The sequence below is a fragment of the Lutra lutra genome, chromosome 16 (genome assembly GCF_902655055.1).
Source record: "Lutra lutra chromosome 16, mLutLut1.2, whole genome shotgun sequence".
Lineage (NCBI taxonomy): Eukaryota > Metazoa > Chordata > Mammalia > Carnivora > Mustelidae > Lutra > Lutra lutra.
This window is the reverse complement of record NC_062293.1, coordinates 55,727,342-55,750,926: the sequence shown is the minus strand read 5'-3', so window position 1 is coordinate 55,750,926 and position 23,585 is coordinate 55,727,342. Positions and strand designations below refer to the sequence as shown.

The 23,585-nt window shown below is 49.5% G+C and overlaps 1 protein-coding gene across 1 annotated transcript in view; it reads left to right on the top strand.

Moving 5' to 3' along the window:
• Positions 1-2,757: 2,757 nt before the first annotated feature.
• DNAH9 (dynein axonemal heavy chain 9) overlaps positions 2,758-23,585 on the top strand; it is a 342,755-nt gene continuing 321,927 nt past the window's right edge. The window contains 6 exon segments of the mRNA XM_047707126.1: positions 2,758-3,177; positions 12,129-12,325; positions 14,374-14,532; positions 15,614-15,744; positions 19,627-19,838; positions 21,312-21,545. Coding sequence (XP_047563082.1) covers positions 2,758-3,177; positions 12,129-12,325; positions 14,374-14,532; positions 15,614-15,744; positions 19,627-19,838; positions 21,312-21,545 — 1,353 coding nt within the window.

Below are 23,585 nucleotides of genomic sequence, written 5' to 3'. Positions count from 1 at the left end.
TCAGATCCTGATCTTGGGGTCATGAGACAGAGCCTCAGGTCAGGCTCCATGCTCAGTGCAGAGTCTGCTTAACACTCTCTCTCCTCTGCCCATTCCCCCACCCCTTAAATAAATAAATAAATCTTTTTTAAAAAGAGGAAATCATTTCATCTGAATAATTACACAAATTCATTATCTTTCTTAACAGTTTTGGTAGTAGCCCGCCTCTCAGATGGCACCAGTGATTCTTGTCCCCTTTTATTCACATCCTGGTATGCTTCCCTTTCACACTGAATAGGGTGAATGAATGTGTGTATTGAGAATATTGCAGAAATGAGTGTAGGGCTTCCAAGGCTAGGCTATGAGAGATTGTGGCTTCTGTCTTGTTCTCACTCTCTCTCTCTTAGATCATTTGGTCTAGGGGAAGCCTGCCATAACGTTATGGAAACATCAAGTACCCAGTGGAGACCTCCATGTGCTCAGAAGTCATGGGAGCAAGCCACACTGAACCAGCTCCTCCAGACCTCATCAAGCTTTTGGGTGATGTGACCTCTCATGACATCCTGTCTGAAACCTCATGAGAGATCCCGAGCCAGAACCACCCCGATAAGCTGCACCCAAATTCTTCAGCCACCATAAACTCTGTTACCTAATGAATGTTCTTAAGCTGCTAATTTGTCATGTCATCTGCTACCCAGCAATAGATAGCTAACACATTTGTTATTTTATTTTCCCTTACTATAATTATGCAATATAAACTTGACGGCAGCTGTTTTCAATAAATTCCATTTAACCACACCCCACCTCCTTCTAAAGTGAAGGCAAAGGTGGGTTTTTAGAGGAACAAAGCAAAAGCTGTGTTTCCCACTTTTCAGGAGCCTTCTGTCTCGGACAGTCATCTTCAAGTCATCTCCAAGTCATCTCCACGGGCTCCTGGCTTTCTATTTTTATGTATATTGGGCCAAAAGGACAATAAGGATGAAGGGCAAAATAGGTCATGTTTGGGGTGGTAGAAACTTTATGTGGAGGGTTTACAGGACGTTAATGGCACCAAAGTTTCTCTGTCTATAAAACCTGATCAGGATTCACACATTTGGAGACCTTCAGCATTTAGACAATACCATGGCTTCCTCTCTGCAAAATAAAGACTCTGCAGAATTTTATGATATGTGTAAGAAGCCTCCAATACTTCTATCTTTCCCTGATGCTTTTTTTTTTTTTGCAATGTCAATCATCAAATTCATCTTAAAATCATTTGAGTGTGGGGCGCCCGTGTGGCTCAGTCGGATGAGTGTCTGACTCTTGGTTTTGGCTCAGGTCAGGATCTCAGGGTCATGGGATCCAGCTTAGCTCAGGGTGAGGCTCTGTGCTCGGTGGGGAGTCTGCTCAAGATTCTCTCTCTCTTCGCCCTCTGCCCCTCTCCCCATTCATGCATGCTTACTCTCTCTCTCAATAAATAAATTAAATCTTTAAAATAAAATCATTTTCGTGCCTCTGCTTTGTCCCTCTACTCACAGCTGGTCTGCCTACTATTTAACCTAGCAGTGATAAAACACTCTTTACAAACACAAAGATTCCTTTGATTGGGAACGCTTTCCATCATAGGACCTCCCGTGCCCTGGTTATCATGAAATCAATCGTTTTACTTTTTAGCTACCAACTTTTCCTGAGGGGGTCTTGTTAGCCGAGTTGCCTTTGGTAAGTGCTTATTCTGTTAATGTTCCTTTGAAGCTTGTTACATACATTTTTTTTTTACCAGAAATTTCTGCAGTTTCGGGTTGGTGACTAAAATCGGGGTGGTAGGGAGAGGGCAAGCTCATTTCAGAGCCGCTTCATGCCACCAGGCTGTCCCTGTCCTTGTCCCATTCTCCCCTCACATGCAATGCAAAGGGCCAAGCTATTTATATCCCCCTAATGAAGAGGAATTCAGCAGGTGACAAATGATAATTTCTGAGGTAAGGAAAGGTGCTTCACCTTATCCTTTTTTGAAGACAAGATCTAGGTATATCTCAGACTCTGTATATTTAAAAGCACTTGTATGCACATAAGAAGAACCGACCAGGGTCAGACTGATGGAAATCAAAGTAATCTCAGAGTTTGAGTCCCCATCTGTCAGATTGAGCACACATTTAAGGCACGAACAAGACAAGACACTAAAAAAACCTTTTTAAAAAAATAATGGATACTGAAATTCTAAAACTGAGCTAAAATTAAATCCTAGCTTAATATTAAATAGGAAATTAAATAAAAATTCAGTACTTCAGCTGCACCAGCATATTTCAAAATGCTCAGTAAGCATATAAACACCATTCTAAAGTATTTAAGTTATCACGGAAAAGAAATTTTAAAACTTCGCTGAAAACGCTTACGTCTGTTTTATGATTGACGTAGTTTTCGAGTTTTGAATTACACATTTGGGGAGTTAGAGAATCATCATATTTTCAGTGTCTGGAGACTTCTCAAGAATTTAATCTGATCTTAGCCAAGCTTTTATACACTTGCCCTCCCCTCCACGCACCGCGTCAATAAACCATTGCCCTGCACGGTCACGGGTGAGCACCTGCAAGCGCAGACACCTGACCCTAAATAGGAGCGGCGGCCGGTTTCCTAGTAACAGCGACGCGACCCCGCCCCTTGCCCAGGGCCTCTCTCTCTTACCTTGCGGAGCTGGGAGGGGCGGGGCCGGGAGTCTCATGTCCAATAGGAGGGGAGCGGAGGCGGGAGTTCGGGCCGCGTCTACGTCGCCAGGGAAACGGCTGCGGCTGGCGGCAGCGCGCTATGCCGGGCGCTGAGGAGCCCGCCGCGCGGGCTGCTGAGAGCGCGGACCCGGAGCCCGGCGCCGCCGACCCGCGCCTGGGACTCCTGGGCGCCTACGTGGCCCTGAGCCTGCGGCCGGCCGCCGGCGCCTGGGAGCGCTGCGCGGGCACGGCCGAGGCGGAGCGGCTGCTGCATGCCTTCCTGGGCCGCGATGCTGAGGGGGGTCCAAGGCCGCTGTTGGTGGTGCGGCCCGGGCCCGGGGGCCTGGCGGTGCGACCGGGCCTGGACGCGGGGCCCCAGGCGGGCCCACCTCGCGCCAAGGGGCTTTTCTTCCTGCGCACCGGGCCGGAGCCGCCGGGGCCACGCAGCCTCCGCGGCGCCGTGCTGTGCGGGGACGTGCCCCCCGCCCCTCTGGAGCACCTGGCTGCGCTGTTCTCCGAGGTGAGGGTGGGCGGGTGGCCCGGAGGCCCTGAGCCCGCGGCCGCTGGGGAGGGGGAGGGGAGGCCGGGACGGGGGGCGGGGCCGGGGGCGGGACCGGGGCCGGGGCCGGGGCGGGGCTAGAGAGGATGGGAAAGAAGCCCACCTGAGAAGTGGGGGCGAGCTGGGACAAGCTGAGGAGGGTCCGGCTCACAGTGAGAAGCTCGAGGGGCTCTGACTTGCGTCGGTCCTGGTCTGGGGCCAAGCCAAAGTCAGGGGGAGGCTGGAGTCTGAAGAGCGCCTGGTGGGTTCTGACCATTTTTTAAGGCGGTATATCTCTCAATCCCTCCGTAAACTGGCGCTGGGGGAGACAGGTAGTGGTGACCTAGAGGGCATCTCGAAGGGGCCAGCGAGGCAACGGAGCTGAAAGGCTATCCACAGTGCTTACCTATGGAGGGGAGTTGAAGGGAGAGGTGGTTTGGTTCTGATTTCATCTCATTCATAAATCTCACAACGGTGTACCCAGTATCAGCCCTGTGCCGAGATAAGAAGTTGGGGCATCCGGTTGGCAAAGTCCAACAGGTGTTTGGAGGGGTCTGCCCCGAGCTCAGAGCTCAGGGAGGAAGATCCCCGGAGATGTGGATTCTAGGGAACTTCTGTGACAGCGCAGCCCAAGCTGAGAGAGAGCAGGAGGTCTCAGAGAGGGTGCCCCAGGCAAGGTTCTTGGGACATTTCAACCTTTCTGGAATGGGAGTAAACGTCCCTGTAAGTTGAGGGTGAGTGTTTCGGGAAGCGTGATGCACTGGGTCCTGCGGCTCAGAAAACAAGTATTAATGGAGTATTGGTTATATGATGTTTTGTGTGAGCGAGGCTATCGGGAATACCAAAGATATAGAAGACAAAATCCCACCCATGCAATTAATCCCATATTTAAAATATTTAAAACTCCTATGACTGGGGAGGAGGTAGAACTCTACTTAAAGTTGGCCATAGTGGGGAGCCAGGTCCTGGAGGTTCCCTGCTGGGCCGGATGTTAGTCCTTTAGTTGCTTTTTCAGAAAGCTCTGGGGTGGGGAATTCCAGGGAGGAGTCGCCCTGGGTGGGGGGAGGGGATCCCAGAGAAGCTAGGGTTCTCCGTAAACAGGGATGTATTTCAGTCTTTTAACTACCCCAATGGCTTTACCGCCCTGCATTCTCTGAGCCCCATCACCACAGAGATCCAGGCTCATCTCAAATCCCCTCATGAATGATGATGATAGAAGGAAGTGCCATTGTGTTCAGAGGAGAGAGACAGGAGTATAGAAGAAGGATTAGGGGACACAGACTTCAAGGTAACTTTCAATGTCCTGGGAGATTGAACAAAGTTTCCGTCGTAGAAATAAACTTAGTATGTGTGGGGGATGGTGGCCCATCACAGAGTTGTGTCACTGCCCAAGGACATGTACCCAACAAGCAAAAGTAATTTGAAAATAGTTCAGCCCCTCAAGTGTTCCAGAATGTTCACTGTTGCGTTAAAAGAGACTGGAAACAAGCTGAATGCTTATCCGTAGGGGACTGGCTGAATGAATTAAGGTCCATCTATAATTAAAAGAATGATTGCCATGGAATGGTCCTTAAGATAGTTTATATTCATTGTGGCCAAGTAAACCCCACAGGAGAAAAAATTCACGCTCCCAACCATATCCAGGTGTCCGGTTGCCAACCACACACACTGTTGTGCAGGGAGTCCCCAGGAACACCCACCTCCTGCATGACTTGGTCTATACCCACTGAACAACTCCCTGATTCCACCCTTCCTCTGCCCCAGCGCCCGCCATTCTGCTTCCTGTTCCTATGAACTTGACCACTCTGGGGACCTCATGTAAATGGAATCATGCAGTAGGTATCCTTTTGTCACTGGCTCATTTCCTTTCGCTTGATGTCCTCAAGGTTTATCCGGGGTTGTACCATGTGACAGAATTATTTTCCTCCTTAAAGCTGAGTACTATTCCATTGTATGTGTATACACCACAGTCTGTCTATCCATTCATGCACGGGTGGTTGTATAGGCTGTGTTCACCTCTTGGCTTTTGTGAATAATGCTGCAATTTTTTTAAGACTTTTTTTTTTTGTGTAAGACTTTTTTTTTTAAAGATTTTATTTATTTGACAGAGAGAGAGAGCTCACAAGTAGGTAGAGAGGCAGGCAGAGAAGGAGAGCAGGATCCCCGCTGAGCAGAGAGCCCAATATGGGGCTCGATCCCAGAACCCTGAGATCATGAGCTGAGCCGAAGGCAGAGGCTTAACCCACTGAGCCACCCAGGCACCCCAATAATGCTGCAATTTAAATAAGTTTTTTTTTTCCCTTAAGATGCAGAATTATTGTATAGTCTGCCACCATTTCTGCTAAAAAGGGAAGCGGGGGGAGGGAACAAGGCAGGGAGGGAGGAAGGAAGTAAGGAGCAAGCACTCATTAACAGAGTAATCCACAGGTCTGAGAAATAGAACACTTATTCTTTTTAAGATTTATGTATTTATTTTAGAGACAGAGAATCTCAAGCTGTCTTCCCACTGATCAGGGAGCCCGATGCGGGGCTCAATCCCAGGACCCTGGAATCATGACTTGAGCCAAAACTGAGAATGAAGATGCTTAACCGACTAATCCCCCCAGGGGCCCTCAAAATTATTTTTAGAATACCTTGAGGGCTTAGCATTTCTCAAAGCCTCTAACAGCGTCTCCCCTCTACTTCTTTTACACACCCTAAAGCTAATTGTGCTGCTTCAGTCCCCTGCTCCCCTCTGGTCCCCTCAGCCCCCCTTTCCCCTCCCAGTGTTCCTGGAGAGTGCTCCTGCTCTGCTCTCTCTGTGGATCAGCTTGGCTCCCCACATCCTCCCAGACCCTACTCAGCAGCACTCAAGCCAGAGGAGCCCACAGGACTGAGAAAAGTCCTCCTGTGCTAGGGGGGAGTGTGATGTCAGTAAGGGGAAGAAGCTATAAATTTCATCATTTTGTGACACTAGTGCAGGGTTTAAAAAAAAATGCATCCAAGAAATGTTTCTTGGAACTGACAAAACTTAGTAATTAGTTCCCTGCTGCTTGTCTTCCTCCTCCCAGCCACATCATTCCTGCTGCCAGGTTATTTTCTTAGAGCTCTGAGACTTGGATGCTGTTTCAAAGTTTTGGGGTTTTTTTGTTTTTTTTTTTGTTTTTTTTGTTTTGTTTTGTTTTTGAAGAGGGAGCGTGGGGATGTGGAAACTGATGGGCCTGGGTTCAAATCCTGGTTCTATGAAATGCATCAGTGTCATGTGACCCCAGAGGGTCAGGGTCTAACTCTCTTGCAGGACTGTCATGAAATTTACAGAGAATGTATTAGGGCACTGGCAATAGTGTGCTAGCTTATAGGCATGACCTAAGGGACAAACGTTATTGTCCCTTATCCTACTTAGAAGTGTCCTCATTTCTCTGAGCCATCCTCATCTTGCCCTAGCCTGTCCCTGCTCTCCCTGGATGAAAGCTGTATTCCCCCACAACCCTTCCATCTCTGAGCCTGGAGCTGGAACAGGTGTCCTCACTGCTTGATTCATGTTGAAAAACCTCACTTTGGATCTTATGTCCCCAGACAATGCCACCCTCTCCCCCCCCCCATTGCTGTGTCATGGCCCGATGGTGCTGCCCCTGGCTGACTGTGACTCTTTCCAACATCACTCCTGCCTTAACACATGGCTACTTCATTAGACACGTGAATGATCCTTCCAATAAGCTGGACTCTGGGATCCTTGAGCCTTCCTTCTCCAGTGATCTTGTCCCCCTCCCATCCCTTCCCCAGCTGTTCTTGTGGCCATTCCCAGACCTCGCACTACCAAACCACCCCCTCGTGATACAATTTCACACACCTCTCTTTCTCTGACCACAGCTCGTGTCTTTCAGCCCACTACCCCCAGCCTCTGGTCCATCCATATTGCTGCCTTCCCACTGTCTGACTCCACACCATAATTCCAATGAGATCCAACGCAATGCTCTGTCTGTTCCATGCCTGCACCCATGAAGCCCGTGGGGCTGAGAAAAACCAGCCAGCACTGCTTTAAATTCATGACCCTGAACATGTGATAGGCCTTTTATGCTTCCCAGCTGACACCTCGAGCTTCCTATTTTCTTGCTTTTCTAGACCACTATTAGACACTTTCTCCCCCCCCCCCCAAATGTCCAAAATGCTTATCAACCTCACTCAATGATGCTTTTGCTTCTTCCTTGGGTTTTAAAAATGGAAATAATAGAGTAAAACATCCATAGCTGCCTACATCCATCCCATCTGCCCATATCCATGCTCATTCTGCTCCACTATCCCTCCCATGGCAACAGGTGGACCGTCTGCCATCATCTGGGGACATCCTCAATCCTTAGAACTGCCACTTCCTCTCTGAATCCCACCTTTTTTTTTTTTTTTTGCCATGTGCAGAAGAATTCACATTTATTGGTTCAAATACAGTACCTAACATTTGCTAAACATGCATTTCACACTAATTGGTCACATTTCCACAGGTAGTCAATTCACAGAAAAGGGCCCATCCCTCGCCAGCTGGCAGGGTGGGAGGTAGCAGAGGGCCTGGGTAGCCTTCAGAGCCCACCAACTATCATTTAGTCATGCAGGGTTGATGGAGCCAGGCTAGCGGGCAGCCCTTGGCCGGCCCTTTGGGGACAAGGGCTCAGAGACATCCCATTTACACGATTCCTACACCGGACTGTGGGTAGAAGTGGGCCTAGGGTAGGTAGCCCAAGGGTATGTTCACTGATGCTTGTGCCACCACAGCCCCTGGAGATGGGGTGGTGAGAGGTGGCGCTCCCTGTGCCCTGGATCACAGGAAAGAAATGATGGCCTCTTCAAAGGGGTGGCTAGTCCGTGGCTGGGCAGGTGGCTGGGCCTCTCCAGACATGGCCCAGACATCACAATGCAGCCACAAGCCCCTGTCGCAAGCCTGGGATGGCAACACAGACAAAAACACCAACACCCCAGGGCAGGCAGAGTTTCTTTCCCTACAGAAACATGTAAACAGGGCAGGAGCTATGGTATTCTTTTCCCACAGGATTCCTCAGAGAGGAATCGATAAGGAATGTCACTCAAGAGGTAGTTTTATTTTTTTTTCTTTTTCATGGATATTTGAGTCAACAACATTATTACCTATCATAAGACATTTCAGAGAAAGAAAAAAAAAAAAAAGGTCACCAAAGGGCAAAAATCTCATCTCCTTAAAGAGATCACGCCAACATCCTTTCCCCCCTCCTACATTCTTATTTTTTTTTCCTTCCCCACTAGCTATTTGCCATCAAACAAAATCCTCATTCCTCCCACCACCTATCATCCCACTTGTGTGGTCCCCTCTACAGCGAAACATCTAGAAGATGGGTCTGCTCTTGCCATGCCCCTTTCTTTTCCTGTTTCATCTGACCGTCACCCCCACATGGCATGGAAGAGAAAGTCAAGGACTTGTCAATGTCACCAGTGACCTCCACTTGGCTAAATGGCATGACCCTTTATCAGCCCTCTTCCTGCTTGACATGTGTGCAGCATTTGGCACAGCTCGTGATGACGCACTCCTCCAGGAAGCCCCTTTCTTCTCTTGGTTTCCAGGATGCCAGTCTTCTGGGTTTTCACCAGTCAGTCGCAATGGCCCCTTCTTTCCATTAATGGTACTCCCTCTTCCTCCTGGCTTCCTAACATTGGAAATCCCTGGGGGTCACTCCTTGGACACCCTGTCTTCTCTAAAGAACCTCAGTTCCTTGGGAACATTGGTTCACCTGCAGAGTTTCACAGACCACCTGTATCGGACTCATTTGCTTCTCTGAGTTCCCAACTACCTACTCAATGTCCCCATTTAGAAGTCTAACAGATGTATCAGATTCTAATGTGTCCAAAAACACATTCCAGGTCTTCCCTCAATAATGGACTCTACCCTGGTCTCCCCCACATCAATTAATGGCAGTTCTGTTCTTCCTTCCTGCTCCCCAAGTCCCAAACTTTGAACTCATCCTGATGCCTTTTTTTGGTCTCACAACCCCACAGTGAATCCATTAAGAAATCATATGGCTGAGCCTTCAAAATGTATATGGAACCAAACCCTCTCTTACTATCTCCTCCATTCTCCCAGGTGCCAAGCCATTGTCTTCTGTATTATAGCAATTACTTGCTAGCCCATCCCCCTTTTTCACTTTTGCCCCCTGCAGTCTATTCTTACCAAAGCAGCTGGAGTGATTCTACTAAAGAAAGATGGCAGACAACTTTATTCCCTTTGCTCAAAATCCTTAAATGATTTCCATTCCTCTGAGATTAAAAATCAAAATCCCATAGGCAGGGCTGCAGGGGATCCATTCCCTTTTACTGACCTCTAATCTTCTCATTCACCCAATTCCAGCTTCATGGACCTCCACAGTGCTCCTTATCACACTAGACATGCTGCCACCTCAGGGCCTTTGCACAGGCTGTTCCTTCTCTCTGCAATATACTTCCCCCAAGGATCTGTGCAGAACTCTCCCTGTCCTCCCACCTTTGTTTAAATGTTCCTTGTCAGTGAGACCCATGCTAATCCCTCCATGTATCATTATAATCTCTCCTGCCCACACTCCTCTGCTCGTCTGCTTCATTAATTATTTTTTGCAGAATTTTTTGTTTATTGACTGTCTCTCCCCTGAAATACAAACTTCATGAGATCAAGAATCCTTGTCTGATTTCCTCACTGATACACCTCCCTAGCACCTACAGCAGGTAGTAGGTGCACCTACTAGAACGTAGTAGATGCTCAATAAATATTCATTGAGCAAATGAATGAATAGCTTTTCATTTCATAGAAAGTTCATGTTCATTATTTTTCTACCACCCAAAGCCCTCAAAAATCCAACCCCAAGCCCACTTACCACTTTTTCTTCCTACACACCAGACCTTACAGAGGACACTGGGTATAAAAAACCAGATTAAGGGGCACCTATCGGGTACAGTTGGTTGGGCATCTGACTCTTGGTTTCAGATCAGGTCATGATCTCAGGGTCATGAAATTGAGCCCAGGGTCTGTTTGAGATTCTCTTTCCTTCTCCCTTTGTCCCTCCTGCTTGTGTCCTCTCTCTCAAATAAATAAATATTTTAAAAGACCAGATAAGATATAGCCCCTGCCTTTGAGATCCTAGGAATATTCCTTCCCTCTCCTGTTAGGTCTCTTGCCCTGGGCCCAAGAGTGTCCTTTCTTGTTATGAATGAGCAGAGCTCGATTTGTAACATTTTCTCTGTTGGCACTCTCTGTCCACCTGTCCTTATAAGTTCTCAGTTCAGAGGCTGTTTCCAGATGCACTGGGCAAAGGTCAGCCTCCTAGAGTTCTCCTGCTGGGTTCAGGTGCTCTGTTTCATAGCCACATGGACTTTTTGGTCATATATAGAACCCAACAAACCAAATGAGTCTTTATTTCCATTACTTACTCAGTTACCACATTTCCTGATCATCTTTTTTCCCCAGTATTTCTTTCATTCCACTATTCCTTTCCCTTAGCTATGAGATTTGACAGGCAGAAGTTCCTAGTAAGTTATATTAACTACAACTTTTTAAGTTTCAAGTGATCAAAACCTCCATTGAAAGTAGCTCAGAGGCACCTGGATGGCTCAGTCAGTTACGCATCTGCTTTTGGCTCAGGTCATGATCCCAGGGTCCTGGGATTGAGCTCTGCATTGCATGGGGCTCCCTGCTTGGCAGGGAGTCTGCTTCTCCCTCGGCACCTCCCCCTGCTCATGTTTGCTCTCTCTCTGTCAAATAAATACATAAAATCTTTACACAAGGGGTGCCTGGGTGGCTCAGTGGGTTAAGCCTCTGCCTTCAGCTCAGGTCATGATCTCAGGGTCCTGGGATCAAGCCCCACGTTAGGCTCTCTGCTCTGCAGAGAGCCTGCTTCCCTCTTTCTCTCTGCCTGCCTTTCTGCCTACTTGTGATCTCTGTCAAATAAATAAAATAAAATAAAATCTTTTTAAAAAAATCTTTACACAAAAATAAAGTAGCTCAGCAAATTCAAGAGCAGCCTGATTCAGGAGCTCAAATGAGGTCACAGGATTTGGTCTTTCTCCATCTGGGAACTGTCTCCTCCTGTATTGACCCTATTCTGAGACTTCATAGGGCCACAGTTGTTCCAAACTAATAGAAAAGAGAACGTTCCCTTCGTCACAAAGTTCCGATGAGAGACTCTGACCCCCCTCTCACGGGCTCAGATTTATTCATGTCCCACCGCTGGATCTAGAAATGAGTACCAACAACAAAAAAAAATAAAGAGGAACTATGCCAAGTGGCCAAAACCCCAGTTGATGTTCACTCTATAGGTAGATTCAAGATCCTCACCTTGGTTTACTTCTTTAAGGTGCCTGTCTTGCCTTCAGCAGACAGACGGACATCCTTACCTTCATTTGTCCTCTCCTTTGCCTCCAGCTCCCGTGGCAGTTTCAATCACCTCTTACTCACCCCATTAATGAGGGAGGGGCCCCTGCCCAAGAGTTCTGGACCGATGAGACTGACAGCGGATTATTTGTTACCCATAGTCACCCCTCAGAGGAGGCTGCCATGTTCCAAGGTTGCCCTTGGGAACACAGTGAAAAACCAAAAGCCATGGGAGGCAAGCTGGGAGGCATCCCGAGGCTAGGATGCTCACTGGCTCCTGTGGGAGGATGGGATCGACTTGTTGAAAGAAGCCCGGGACTCAGAAATAGCAGCCACGTCTGTCCCTTAATGAGGAGGCATGTTTGGCTAAGGGACTTCATCCTCAGGAGCTGGGCAGCCAGGGAAATTGGCAGGTAGGCTATCCGCAACGCTCCCATCTTACCAGATATTCAGGCAGCCCAGAACCTTGGTTCTTAGTAGGCAGCCCTATAGCACAGGAACCTGCAAAACAGTTTCTGAACCTTTCTCAGATAGTCCTTTTTTAAAGTGTCTGAAGAAGAAGGCCCACCTTTGCTGCCCCCCTACACCTCTGTTCCAGGTGGTTATCCCCATCCTGGCCAACGAGAAGAATCACCTCGACTGGCCCCATGTGGTCCGTCTGGATGTCCAGCGGCACGCCCACAGCCTCCAGTGCGACCTCCTGGTTCTCCTCGAGCATGTGAAGGGGAAAACCTTGCTGCCTCTCCCAGCAGGCACAGAAAAACTCGAGTTGGCGGCTTCTCAGAGTGAGACCGTGTAAGTAACACCAGCTCGGCCATCTGGGGCTCTGCGACACAGGGGCCGCTGGTTTATCGGAATGTGTCCTTGACAACTTTGCTGTTCCCGACTCTGCGCATCTCCTCATGCTGCACATAAGCCCCTTTGCCACGGTCCCCGGACTGTGTGTGTTCTGCTGATCACCACCCTTACCCCAGTCCCTGCCCCTGAAGTGTCTGAAGCCTAATAGAATTATTTCAGGGCTGAGAACAGCCACACTGATTTCAGGATCCTGCGTATGGGGACAGTGGCTCATCATTGGCAAGGACCCAGGGCCGGGGGTGGGGGGGAGACAGCGCCCCTCTTCCCAGCACTTACTCGGCACATAATGTCACAGAACTAACTGGGGGCTCTTAATGCAGCTCACACCCTGCTCCCCCAGCTGCTTGAGGCTTCTGTCCAGTCTTGGGGATTTTTTCTCTTTTTTTTTTTTTAAACTTTATTTATTTGACAGAGATTACAAGTAGGCAGACAGGCAGGCAGAGAGAGAGGGGAAGCAGGCTCCCTGCTGAGCAGAAAGCCCTATGCGGGGCTCGATCCCAAGACCCTGAGACCATGACCTGAGCTGAAGGCTAAGGCTTAACCCACTGAGCCACCCAGGCACCCCTCTCTTTTTTTCAAACAGAAACATATCTGGCTTCATGGAGACTTGAAGCAAGCTCTGAGTAGCTTTGTTTCTGACCCATGGGGATTCCCCCCCTTTTCTTTTAAGATGGCCTGTGTATCTAAATGATACATATTGTTTTTATCTTCTATCCAGCACTTCTGTCTGTGGCAACAGGCCATCTTGCTGTGGGCACATGGTCTGCCATACTTCCCTGAGTTTGAAAATTCACTACCATCTCTACTAGATATTCAGGGCCCATGATTTGATCTGGAGAAAAAGTAACACACGGGATGCCAATGTACTTTGTAATGAGTTTTTGCCTTTGGAAGTAATTGGCGACATATATAATTTGAAGCAATTTCGCAATTAACTGGAAAACCTAATGTGGTTTAATAAAAATATTCAATTTTCAAAATAAATAAATTCAAATTACCCTTTTCCTGTCCCTTTTATATTTTAACATAATAACATTCAGCGCGTGGGTATATAATCATCGCAGGGTTGGTCTCGCTTTGTTCAAATCTGATAATTTCCCAGAAGGCTGGATTGTATTTCAGGGCGGTATGTATCTTCTCCTTTCAATACCTTCCATAATCACTTGGGCCGTATCACCGCTCGGCAAATATGAATTTAATTAAATTAAGCGAAGGTGGGTGTCGGGTAGGAGAATGTGGCTGATGGATTCTCTCTCTGTGTCACTTGTGTCCCGGGTTCATGGCATGAGCTGCCATCCATGGAGGCTTTGTGGCAAGACCACCAAAATGGGTTCTGGATCCTTCATCCCCTCCAACATACCTCGAGTTTTCTTCACTTACTTATTTTGGGAAAGCTCTACGATGGGGAATGCTGGTTCTTCAGCATTCAGGAAAAGCCAGGACATCATGAAATTGCCCATGGTGCCCAGATGGCCAGTGCTCTGGCTTGTGGAGGATGGAGCCTCCCTCCTCTTGCTGCAGAAGGCAGATCTAAAACCAAATGAGGGAACAGGAGGAGGACAGGTGTGGTTTGGTGCCGAGCCAGATTTTCTCCCAGGATGGGCTGATCTACTAAGGATCACACCACTTGGTCAAGTAGGGAGCTCCCTGACATGGGTGGTACTTCAGCGAAGACTGGATGGCCATCCGGGTATCTTCTGTCCAGTGTGTTCTGCACTGACGGAAAGGCCCAGCAGGATTAGTCTTCAGGACACTGGTGAACCCCCTGACCTTGAAATAATCGTGTGCACGTGCTCACATCAGCATTTTGCAGAGAGAGGAGCTGTATTTTTCTTATGGACCCCATATCAGAATCTGTCATCCAACAAAAGCTCAGATGCCTGACTGAGGTAGAATTTCCCACCTATTTTTTACAAGACTTGGAATTCTGCTCCTGGGGGGACACACCAAGTTATATCCCAAGAGACTCGTTGTGTCTTTCACAGCTGGGATTATACCGATAAGTCCATCATCTATGCCCTTGAGTCGGCCGTGATCCAATGGAGCCGCCAGGTCCAGCTTGTGCTCAAGAGAAAGTCTTTCCAGCCCCTCCTGCAAGGGGAGAGGCCCACCCCCAAGGCGGAGTTGGAGTTCTGGAAGAACAGGTAGGCCCATGCTCCAATCCCGGGGCGTAGATGTCTTCCAAAGGACAGTGGCCTGTCCCCCTGGTAGGGTGGGGGATGGGGGGGTGGTCAGGAGCAGCCCCGGAGTCTGGTCCCAACCCCAGCTGTTTCTCATCATCCCTGGGCTGGGCAGGCAGCTCAGGGTTTCCTACCCACTGGAGGATACACCCTTTCCTAGAGTTTCAATAGTCCCCCCTCCTTTCTGGAGCTCATTCTGCCTTCTGCCATTTCTTCAAAGGTTCTTTCAACCAAATGTAAAATTAATGAAGTCTCTCTTGTATTTTTCTTCTGCTCTTCTACTCCCTCCTCCTTGGACAGTCAAAGCTCCATGCACACACATTTTTGTAAGGATCTGGAGAAAGAGGGGGGTTTGGACAGTTGGCTGCCTGCAGAATGGCCTCTCCTGGGTCCCAGCCAATCATCAGGAGGGCTGCAGAGCCCATTCTCCTCGGTGTCCCAGCCCCATGGGATTCCAGAAAGACCCAACTGTTGCTGCTTCTCCTTCCTACCCTTCCTTACTTCTCTTTATCACTGTGCTGCTTAATCCTTCACTCCGAAGGACACAGAAAGCTGTTTGAGGCCCATGGTCCTGTCCTGGCATTGAACGGAGAGCATGTCTGTGTCACATGAGTGGGCATGACTGTGGGGCTCCAGCCCCATTTGTGCCTCCATGCTGAGATGCCCTGTCCTCTTGTCCCATCTCTGACCATTCCTCTGACCTGCTGAGGAGCCCTTCTCTGGCAGCTGTGCTCTGACAACACCTCAGTCGCCCGCCCCAAACCTGACTGCCAGAGCTAATGACCTCCAGCTGCCAGGCTTCTAAGCTACCAGATGGTCACAGCAGTGAGCCCTGCTGCTACCTCCTAGGGCTGCCCCTCTGAACCCAGGTCCCCAACTCTGGCTTTTGCTATCATTGTTCCAGGAACAGATGCTCTGCTCTGCAGGGTTGGAGACAGCCTCTCTGGGAGCAGCTGGAGGCAGGGCTCCTCTCTGTCTCCCCGAGGGTGGTTCATCACAGTGAGGCCCGGGTACCCTGGACTCACCATTCTCCCCCGTGTTGCAGGTCTGAGGATCTGGAATACATTTATGATCAACTGAGAGCCGTAAAGGGAAGGGGCATGGCGAGGCTCCTGGACAAGCTTCAGAGCAGCTACTTCCCAGCTTTCCAAGCCATGTTCAGAGATGTCCGAGCAGGTGAGAACCCGCCAGAATTTTCCCACATAACATCAGAGGCCAGTTTCCTATTTCACGCCGAGTTATCTTCCTCTCACTGATTTCTGCAGCTTCCTGTTCTTAAAACCCTCCAACCTGACCCATTCGAGCTTGGCGGCAGGAACATGAAATCTGGAAAGCAGGACCCTTGGGCTCAGTTTGCATTGCGAGTGCTTTGTGACCTCGGCAAAGTCACCTAACCTCTCTGGGCTTTAGTGTGTAACCACAGTTGTGGTACAGTCTTCCGGCGGGGGCTTCCCTGGGCCACTGTGAGATGATATAGTGGAAGTCGTCTTGTGCATGTTGGAGTCTCACCTCTGGGATGCAGCTCCCTCTACCCCTAGCTCCTTGAGAAGGCTCTCCAGTGTTTCTAGCTCCCTTCTGCTTTTTCTGTTCCTGCTCTTGGATGGGCCTGTGATTTACTAGCCGCTGGAGCAGCAGACCAGATCGGCCCTTGTCAAAATTGCCAAGCCAGCAAAGTCTATAATTAGGAGGAGGTAAAGGTTTTTAGGGCTCCCTCTTCCCTCGTCTGGGCACTTTGCTTCTTTCCTTTCTCCTATCTAACTTCCTCCAGCTCCTCAGCCTTGGAGGTCGGAATGGGCTTTTGAAGATGTTCGCAATGTCATGAGATTTAAGCTTAATCCAAGCAGTGATTTTTCCAACATTTTTTTCCTCTATCATTTCTCTTTCTATGAAGTCCAAAATATAAACCTAATCAAGCACATTTGGTCCTTTACAGAGGGGCGTGTCCTGCGTCCAGACCCATTGTTGGCCCTGCCCCACCATCTCCTCCTCATTGCATAGGATTTGGAAACCCCTCAGCTAAAGGAATAAAGGTGCCAGTGATGGGGTTCTTAACATACACTGAATAACAGAGGAGAAGCTGGCATAAGAGGCTAGTCTTCGAGGTCCTTTTGGGCCCTAAAATCTAACCACAGACATCGGACAGCCAGCACATAAAGCTGGCTCAGAATGAGATCCCTCTTGGGGCCCCCATTTATTGCTTCACTGAGAGATTTTGTGTCCCAGGGGAAAATTAGTGGTTGTCCCCGATTTATACTTCAGTTCAAATGGGAGGGGGTTCCCCCAAAAGCAGGTGTGTATCACTCCTGGTGTGAGATGACCATGGGAGACACCCCAAAGGGATTTTGATGATAGCAGTTAGGCAAAGGCATGGTCAGAAATTCTGATGGGGTCTTCTGAGAATAAAAAGATTTTGGAGGGATGCCCGGCCGGCTCAGTTGGTGATGCGTGCAACTCTTGATCTCAGGGTTGTAAGTTCGAGCCTCACATTGGGTGTAGAAATGACTTTAAAATAACAACTCAAAATTGGTCTTAAAAAGATTTTAGAGCTTTTTTGAGCTTTTGAGCTTCCCGTTTCTAATTTAACTTGAATTTGAGCAATTGAGCTTCCCATTTCTAATTTAATTTCAGAGCATCTGTCTTCCTTGAACCTACAAGGACCCACTGTGTGTTATTCATATTGGTCATGATCAGGGCAGCTCGTTGGCTCAGTGATGGACCGGAGGGGCGGGAGAGGAAAATATTCCTGGATCGGTGGGCACGGACTGGAAAATGGTGAGAAGGGAAGGAGGTTAAAAGGGTAGAGGCAATAGAGTAGGGACAAGATTTCCAGAAGTGGAACTGGGAATGAAGACCCCTGGGCCACGGGAAGCAACAGGTTCCTGCAGGAGAGGTCTCATCTCAGGCCACCACGGGTAAAGACTTTTGTCCCTGAAGAGCCTGTTGTCAACGACTGACCAGCCAAACACTGGGCATCCCTGTGCAACTGGCTGTTTGTATTTACAGTTTTCAAGAGGCGTGAGCTTAACGTGCGTTTCTTTCTTCTCCTGCCTTGTAGCCAAGTTGTGATCACACCCTGGACTGGGTGAGCCAACCCTCAAATACCGTGCCCTTGAAAACCCAGGAAATGGGGCACCTGGGTGGCTCAGTGGGTTAAAGCCTCTGCCTTCGGCTCAGGTCATGATCTCAGGGTCCTGGGATTGAGCCCCACATTGGGCTCTCTGCTCAGCAGGGAGCCTGCCTCCTCCTCCTCTCTCTCTGCCTGCCTCTCTGACTACTTGAGATCTCTGTCTGTCAAATAAATAAAATCTTTAAAAAAAAATCCAGGAAATGCCTACTTATAGGATTAAAGGATTGAGGGTTTGCTTTTTTTTTTTTAAAGGTATCCCAAAGATAAGGCTTCTCTGGCCCTGTGTCCTTGGCCGCCTCTCTCACGGCACATATGAAAGCTAAAGCATGTGCCTGTTAGCACGGCTGATGGAGGCACAGTACGCCGACTCCCACACAGTGGTCTTGATGTTCTCACCACTCCCCGCTCAGTTTACAATACTGGGCTTTTGAAAACTTGATTCGCGTATGACTTCCCACTTGGGATATAAAGTATAAATGTACACATTGCCAATTCATGGTGGAGTGAGCCCGTTGGCCATCATGCCAGGGTTCAACCCTGCAACTTGGGGTGATCTTGCTTTGGCTCAGCTAGGCAGGGCTGGCCAATTCTTGGAGGGAAAACCCTAGGCAAGGTATATAGGTTTTGATTTCTTCCCTTGTTTCTTTGTTTTTAAGATCGATTGGTTTATTAGGGAGAGAGAGCTTGGGTGGGAGGGGCAGAGGGAGAGGGAGAATGTCAAGCAGACTCCATACTGAGCATGAAGCCTGACGTGGGGCTCGATCTCACGGCCCTGAGATGATGACTTGAGCCAAAATGGATGCTTAACCGACTGAGCCACCCAGGTACCCCTGATTTCTTCCCTTGTAAAGTGGGAGTAAAAGCTACCACAGGGGCACCTGGGTGGCTCAGTGGGTTAAAGCCTCTGCCTTCGGCTCAGGTCATGATCCCAGAGTCCTGGGATCAAGCCCCACATCAGGCTCTCTGCTCAGCAGGGAGCCTGCTTCCTCCTCTTTCTCTCTGCCTATCTCTCCGCCTACTGTGATCTCTGCCTGTCAAATAAATAAATAAAATCTTAAAAAAAAAAAAAGAGCTTCCACACAGGGTTTGCAATGAGATGGTTTGTGTCTAGTGAGTAGAACAATGCCTAGCATACTGAAATGAAATAGTGTCTATTTTGAGCTTCCTTTAGGATGAAGACAGAGCTTCATCACCACAATATAACCTGAGACCATCTGGTCACATGCGATACTGTCTGATTTTCTGTCCGGGAAAGAGCCATGCTTTATAAATGGCCCCCCTTCCAGATCAGTTTCGTTCAAGGGGCTTTTTCATTTCCTCTCAATCTGCAGAATTAGTCTGCAACACTACTGGGTTTCCTCCTTTCCCCCTCAGTCCCCACAAGGCCACTAATGAAAGGCACCTCCTTTTCCTTGGCTGTGTTCAAAGGAAATGGTGGGAGACTCCCCTGGCTTTGAAAACCTTGCTGTAGTCAGTCTGTGCTCTCTATTCCCTGTGACTGCTCCTTGGTACCAGCTCACTGAGACAGCTTATTAGCAAATACTTGTCTCAACATTACCTTTTATGGAGTAACTGCTCTGGTCCAGGGGCTGTGCTGACGGTGTACGGGTTCTGTTTGTGCCGTGTTCAGACCTTCGCATTTGAAGGCAGAGCCTTCTGACTCTAAAACTTGTCCCTTGTCATCTACTTTGGATGGCCTCGGACCCAGCAGCAGCAGAATACCTTCTAACACTGGTCACCGGAATGGGGCTAGCAGAGCCGGGCAGAAGCCCAGATACAGGACTTTTGTCAGAGAGTCTCACCGGACCATTATTTCAGCTGCCCAGAAATTCTAGCCACTGTTCTGCAGATCTTCAGTCCCGGGCACCTGGGCTCCCCTGAGTGGGTATGAGCCCCAAGCAGGGAAGGTGACCATCTTCAATCCCTTCCAGCTCTGGCAGAGGCACGGGACATCCAAGTGCACCTGAAGCCACTCTCCCACCACCTGGAGCTCCTGGAGAGCCTGGAGTTTCCTGAGGTGAAGCCACGGCTGCAGCCCCTGCTCCACGTGGTCTGTCTGATCTGGGTCACCTGCGAGTCCTACCGCTCCCCAGGGCGGCTCATGGTGCTGCTGCAAGAGATCTGCAACCTTCTTATCCAGCAGGTCAGCCCTGGGGAGGGGGGGGCACTGAGTCACAGGGAAGAGTAAAGGGGGCACTTTGTTCAGGGCAGGGAAATAATTATGGTCCAAAGGATTATTTTACGGTCACCGCTGATAAGTCACAGAGGTGTCCTTGGTAGTGCTGGTATACATGGGCAGACCAGTCTTCCTGCCCCCACTGCCCACGACTTGGGGTCAGGCAAAGAGTGGGCACGGTGAGTTTCACCCACAGTCAGCGGCAAAACCCAGCAGTTAAGAATCCTGCCTCCAGAGCCAGGCGTCCGTGTGACGAATTTTGCCTCACCACCTGTTTGCTGTGTGTGCCTAGGCAAGTAACTTACCTGCTCTGTGCATCTCACGTTCCCCACTGTGCAATGGCCAAAAGAAGAGGACCTGTCTGCATCCAGTGCACCCATGCCCTCCATGTGCTATGAACTCAGCTACAAAGACCTCACGCTCCACACTCCTCCTCCTCCTTAGGGACTCCACTGCAACACCAACCAGTACAGCACAAACCTCAGGCTGTTCTGCCTATAAACAGAACTTGGGACCGTAATGAGGCTTGAGTGATCTGCCTCCCAAATTGGCTTCTTTTACCTCTAAGGAGCTGTGACCATGAGAACATGGTGAACATATGTAAAGAGTGATTGGTAACAACTAACATCTGCAGAGCCCATTGCAGCCTGCCAGGTGCTGCGACATTCAAGACCTTGGCCATTCTTAGATGAATCCCATGAGATGGGCAGGGGGAGCCTTAATTTATTATTAACATTTAAAGACATGAGCTCAGGCTCTAGGAAGTTAACTAAGTCACCAAAGATCACCCAATCCAGGACTGGAAACCGTTGTTTGACTGCTAGACCAGCATTCTTCCATTGCTGCCTGTTCATCATCCAGGACTCTTGTGATTGGAAGGATACGAAAACCCAATCCAAACCAGCATCAACAAAAAGATAATTTATCGGTTCATGTACCTCAAAATCCTGAGGCCAGGGTGGCTTCAGTCCCGGCCAACAGGAAGGCTCAGATGATGTCACCAGGACGTGGTCATTTCTGCCCTGCCCGGTGGTGGTGAAGGTGACTGTCCTGATTCAGCTTCCTAGCTTTCCAGGTTCAAGGCTCTTGGAAACACGTTCTCAAAGAATTCTTGCTTTTGAATTACTTGACTATATTAGTCACGAGAGAACACCCGGGGAAGAACACGTCCCCCAGCCCCAGCTGGCCCAACCGAAGTTCATGGTGGTTCCTCTGCTCAGGCACCTACCCATCTCTGAGCCAATCCCAGACAGTCTGGCTCGAGCCCATGTCCCAGTCCACCTGCTGAACTGAGGACAGGGCCAGAGGGTCTCCTAGAGGATGCTTCTGGAAAGTACCGCTGTGCCAATTATTCCGCTCAGAGTTGGGGGAAGTGGGCAAAAATTGTAGGGTGCCCTGCGCCCGTGTATGCTCAGCACCCCCGATCTGTTTGCGTTCCAGGCCTCTAATTACCTCCGCCCAGAGGGCCTCCTGAGAAGTGAGGTGGAGGAAAGTCAGAGGAAGCTGCACGTGGCCTTGGACACACTGAGCTGCTTCAAGCAGGGCTTTCAGGACAGAAGGGAGCATCTCCACACTTACTTCAAAGAGAACCAGGAGGTCCGGGAGTGGGATTTCCAGTCTTCTTTGGTCTTCGAGCGATTAGACAGCTTCCTGGGGCGGCTGCTCATGGTGCAGGTGGGTGTTCTCGTTCACGGTCAGGCTCCTGGCTGGACTCAGCAGGAAGCAAGAGCAGGAGGAGGCGGGCAGACGAGTGGAGGAGATTCAAGGAAGGACAGTCACAGAATCAGGGAATGTCAGTTTGAGGGTGGGGGGAAGGTATTAAACGTCGTGATAAACGTGAAATGGGTGTGTTAACCGGGAACAGGAGGGCCCCCTAATTCAGAGGGGCTCTGAGAAAGTGGGGAACTCTAGAGGAAACACATGTTGAAACTGGAGAAGGATTTCTCCAGGGAAAGATGGGGGGAGGGCCTAGAGATGGAGAGAGTGTCTAAGGGAGAAAGCCAAAAGCTAGATCTTACATGAAGCACACCTTAAATCCTTCACTGGATGGTGGAGAGTACAAATAATGGACATCTCCTTTATCCTAAGTGCCTCCTGCTCCTCTGTCTCCCTTTTGCGATCAACCCCTTCCCATCTGTTTGGACGGACACTTGGGCTCCAACCTGCCCAGCATGGCCACCTGGGTGGGATACCAGCCAGCGCCGCCCCACCCCAGCTTTCCAGCCCTGCAGCCACCCTAGCTCTCCCTCCAAAGGAAGGAGAGCACGCCCCGCCTCTAGCCCTGGGCACACATGCTAATGATGTGACTTTGCCTATAGATGGTATGCTAACATTAGGGCATCTTGTGTGCTGGGTGTCTTCAGTAAACAGGAGCTCGCTGGAGTCATTACCCTCATAGGAGTGCTCCAGGCTGCTCTTTCTTTCTGAATCAAGGGCACATAGGCATGAAAAGCAGTTGCCCCAGTTTAATTAGAGGATGGTTTCAATGTTGTCCCATTGTGTCTTCCTGCTTCGTCCCCCTGCCCCTGACCCCTTGAGTCTGCTGTCCTTCGCTCTGGCTTGCCTCTCCGTTCTGAGGTCAGATGCCATCCCTTCTTTCCTCTTCCTTTCTTTCCCACCTGTCCCCCCTCCCTTTCCCTTTTGTCTCCCTTCCTTCCTCCCTCCCTCCCCCCTTCCCTTCTGTTAGTTCTTCCTGTTTTGTTTTCCTTACCTTTCTGTTCACCCTGTCTTTCTGTGATCTTCCTTCCCCTGTGGCTGCCTCCTCCCCCTGTGTTAGCATTTCCTCCCCTCTTCCAAGTTTCCTCTCCCTAACGTTCACTCTGACTCATCCCCTTGCCCTCTTGCTCCCCCATCGCTTCCCTGCTCGGCTCAGTGCAGAGGACACAAGGCTGTTGATGTTCTGGGAGCGTGTTTCATGTGGCCCTGTAGTTAACATTCTGTGTATCTCTGTGATCAATGCCTGTTTGAAATGGGATTAATCTGCTTCTCTCCAGCGAGAATTAGCATGAACCTCACCTTCTTCATCTTGCCCTTCTAATACGTGGCCACCGAGATGTGGATGGCAAGAATTAACAAATACAAGAAACCACGCTAACAAGATGACATCCATAACTTTACCCTTCTGCATGCCCACGGCCCGGGTTATGTTGTAAAAAGCCTGGTTTTTCATCTCCCTCGTTCCCTTGGATTTCTTCCCCTCTGATTTGTATTGCTTTTCTCCCTGCTCTTTGGCAGAAGAAAGTTTTATTGTGCAGATGGCCTCTTCCCTCTGGGCACCTGCTGAAACAAAAGTTGGGGGCTGGGCGAGGAGGGGATTGTGGGGGCTGTAAATTGCTGTGCAGAGTGGGCAGGTCTGAGCTAGCAGAGGGATTGTGTTCTCAGGTTACCAGCGTCCTCCCCCTTCTCCCCCTCCTCCTCCTCCCAACGGGGATACAGCTGATCTCTGCTAGAGCCAACCCTGGGGGAGGGAAAGGAAGCACAAGAAAATCAAGAACCAACATGTTTTAGGAGCCTACCTCCTGCTCTGGCGGGCAGCCGACACCCAGCCCGGGCTGGGTACCAGTGCCCTTACTAAGTATGACTGGTAAGGTCACGTGCCCGTGGTCACATGGGGCAGGGAGGTTTGGCTGGCATTTATTACCTCTCCAGCAAAGTTGTGAATCTCCCAAAGAGCTCCGAAGGCCCCGGTCCCTCTTGCCCTGCTTCTCTCCCTGC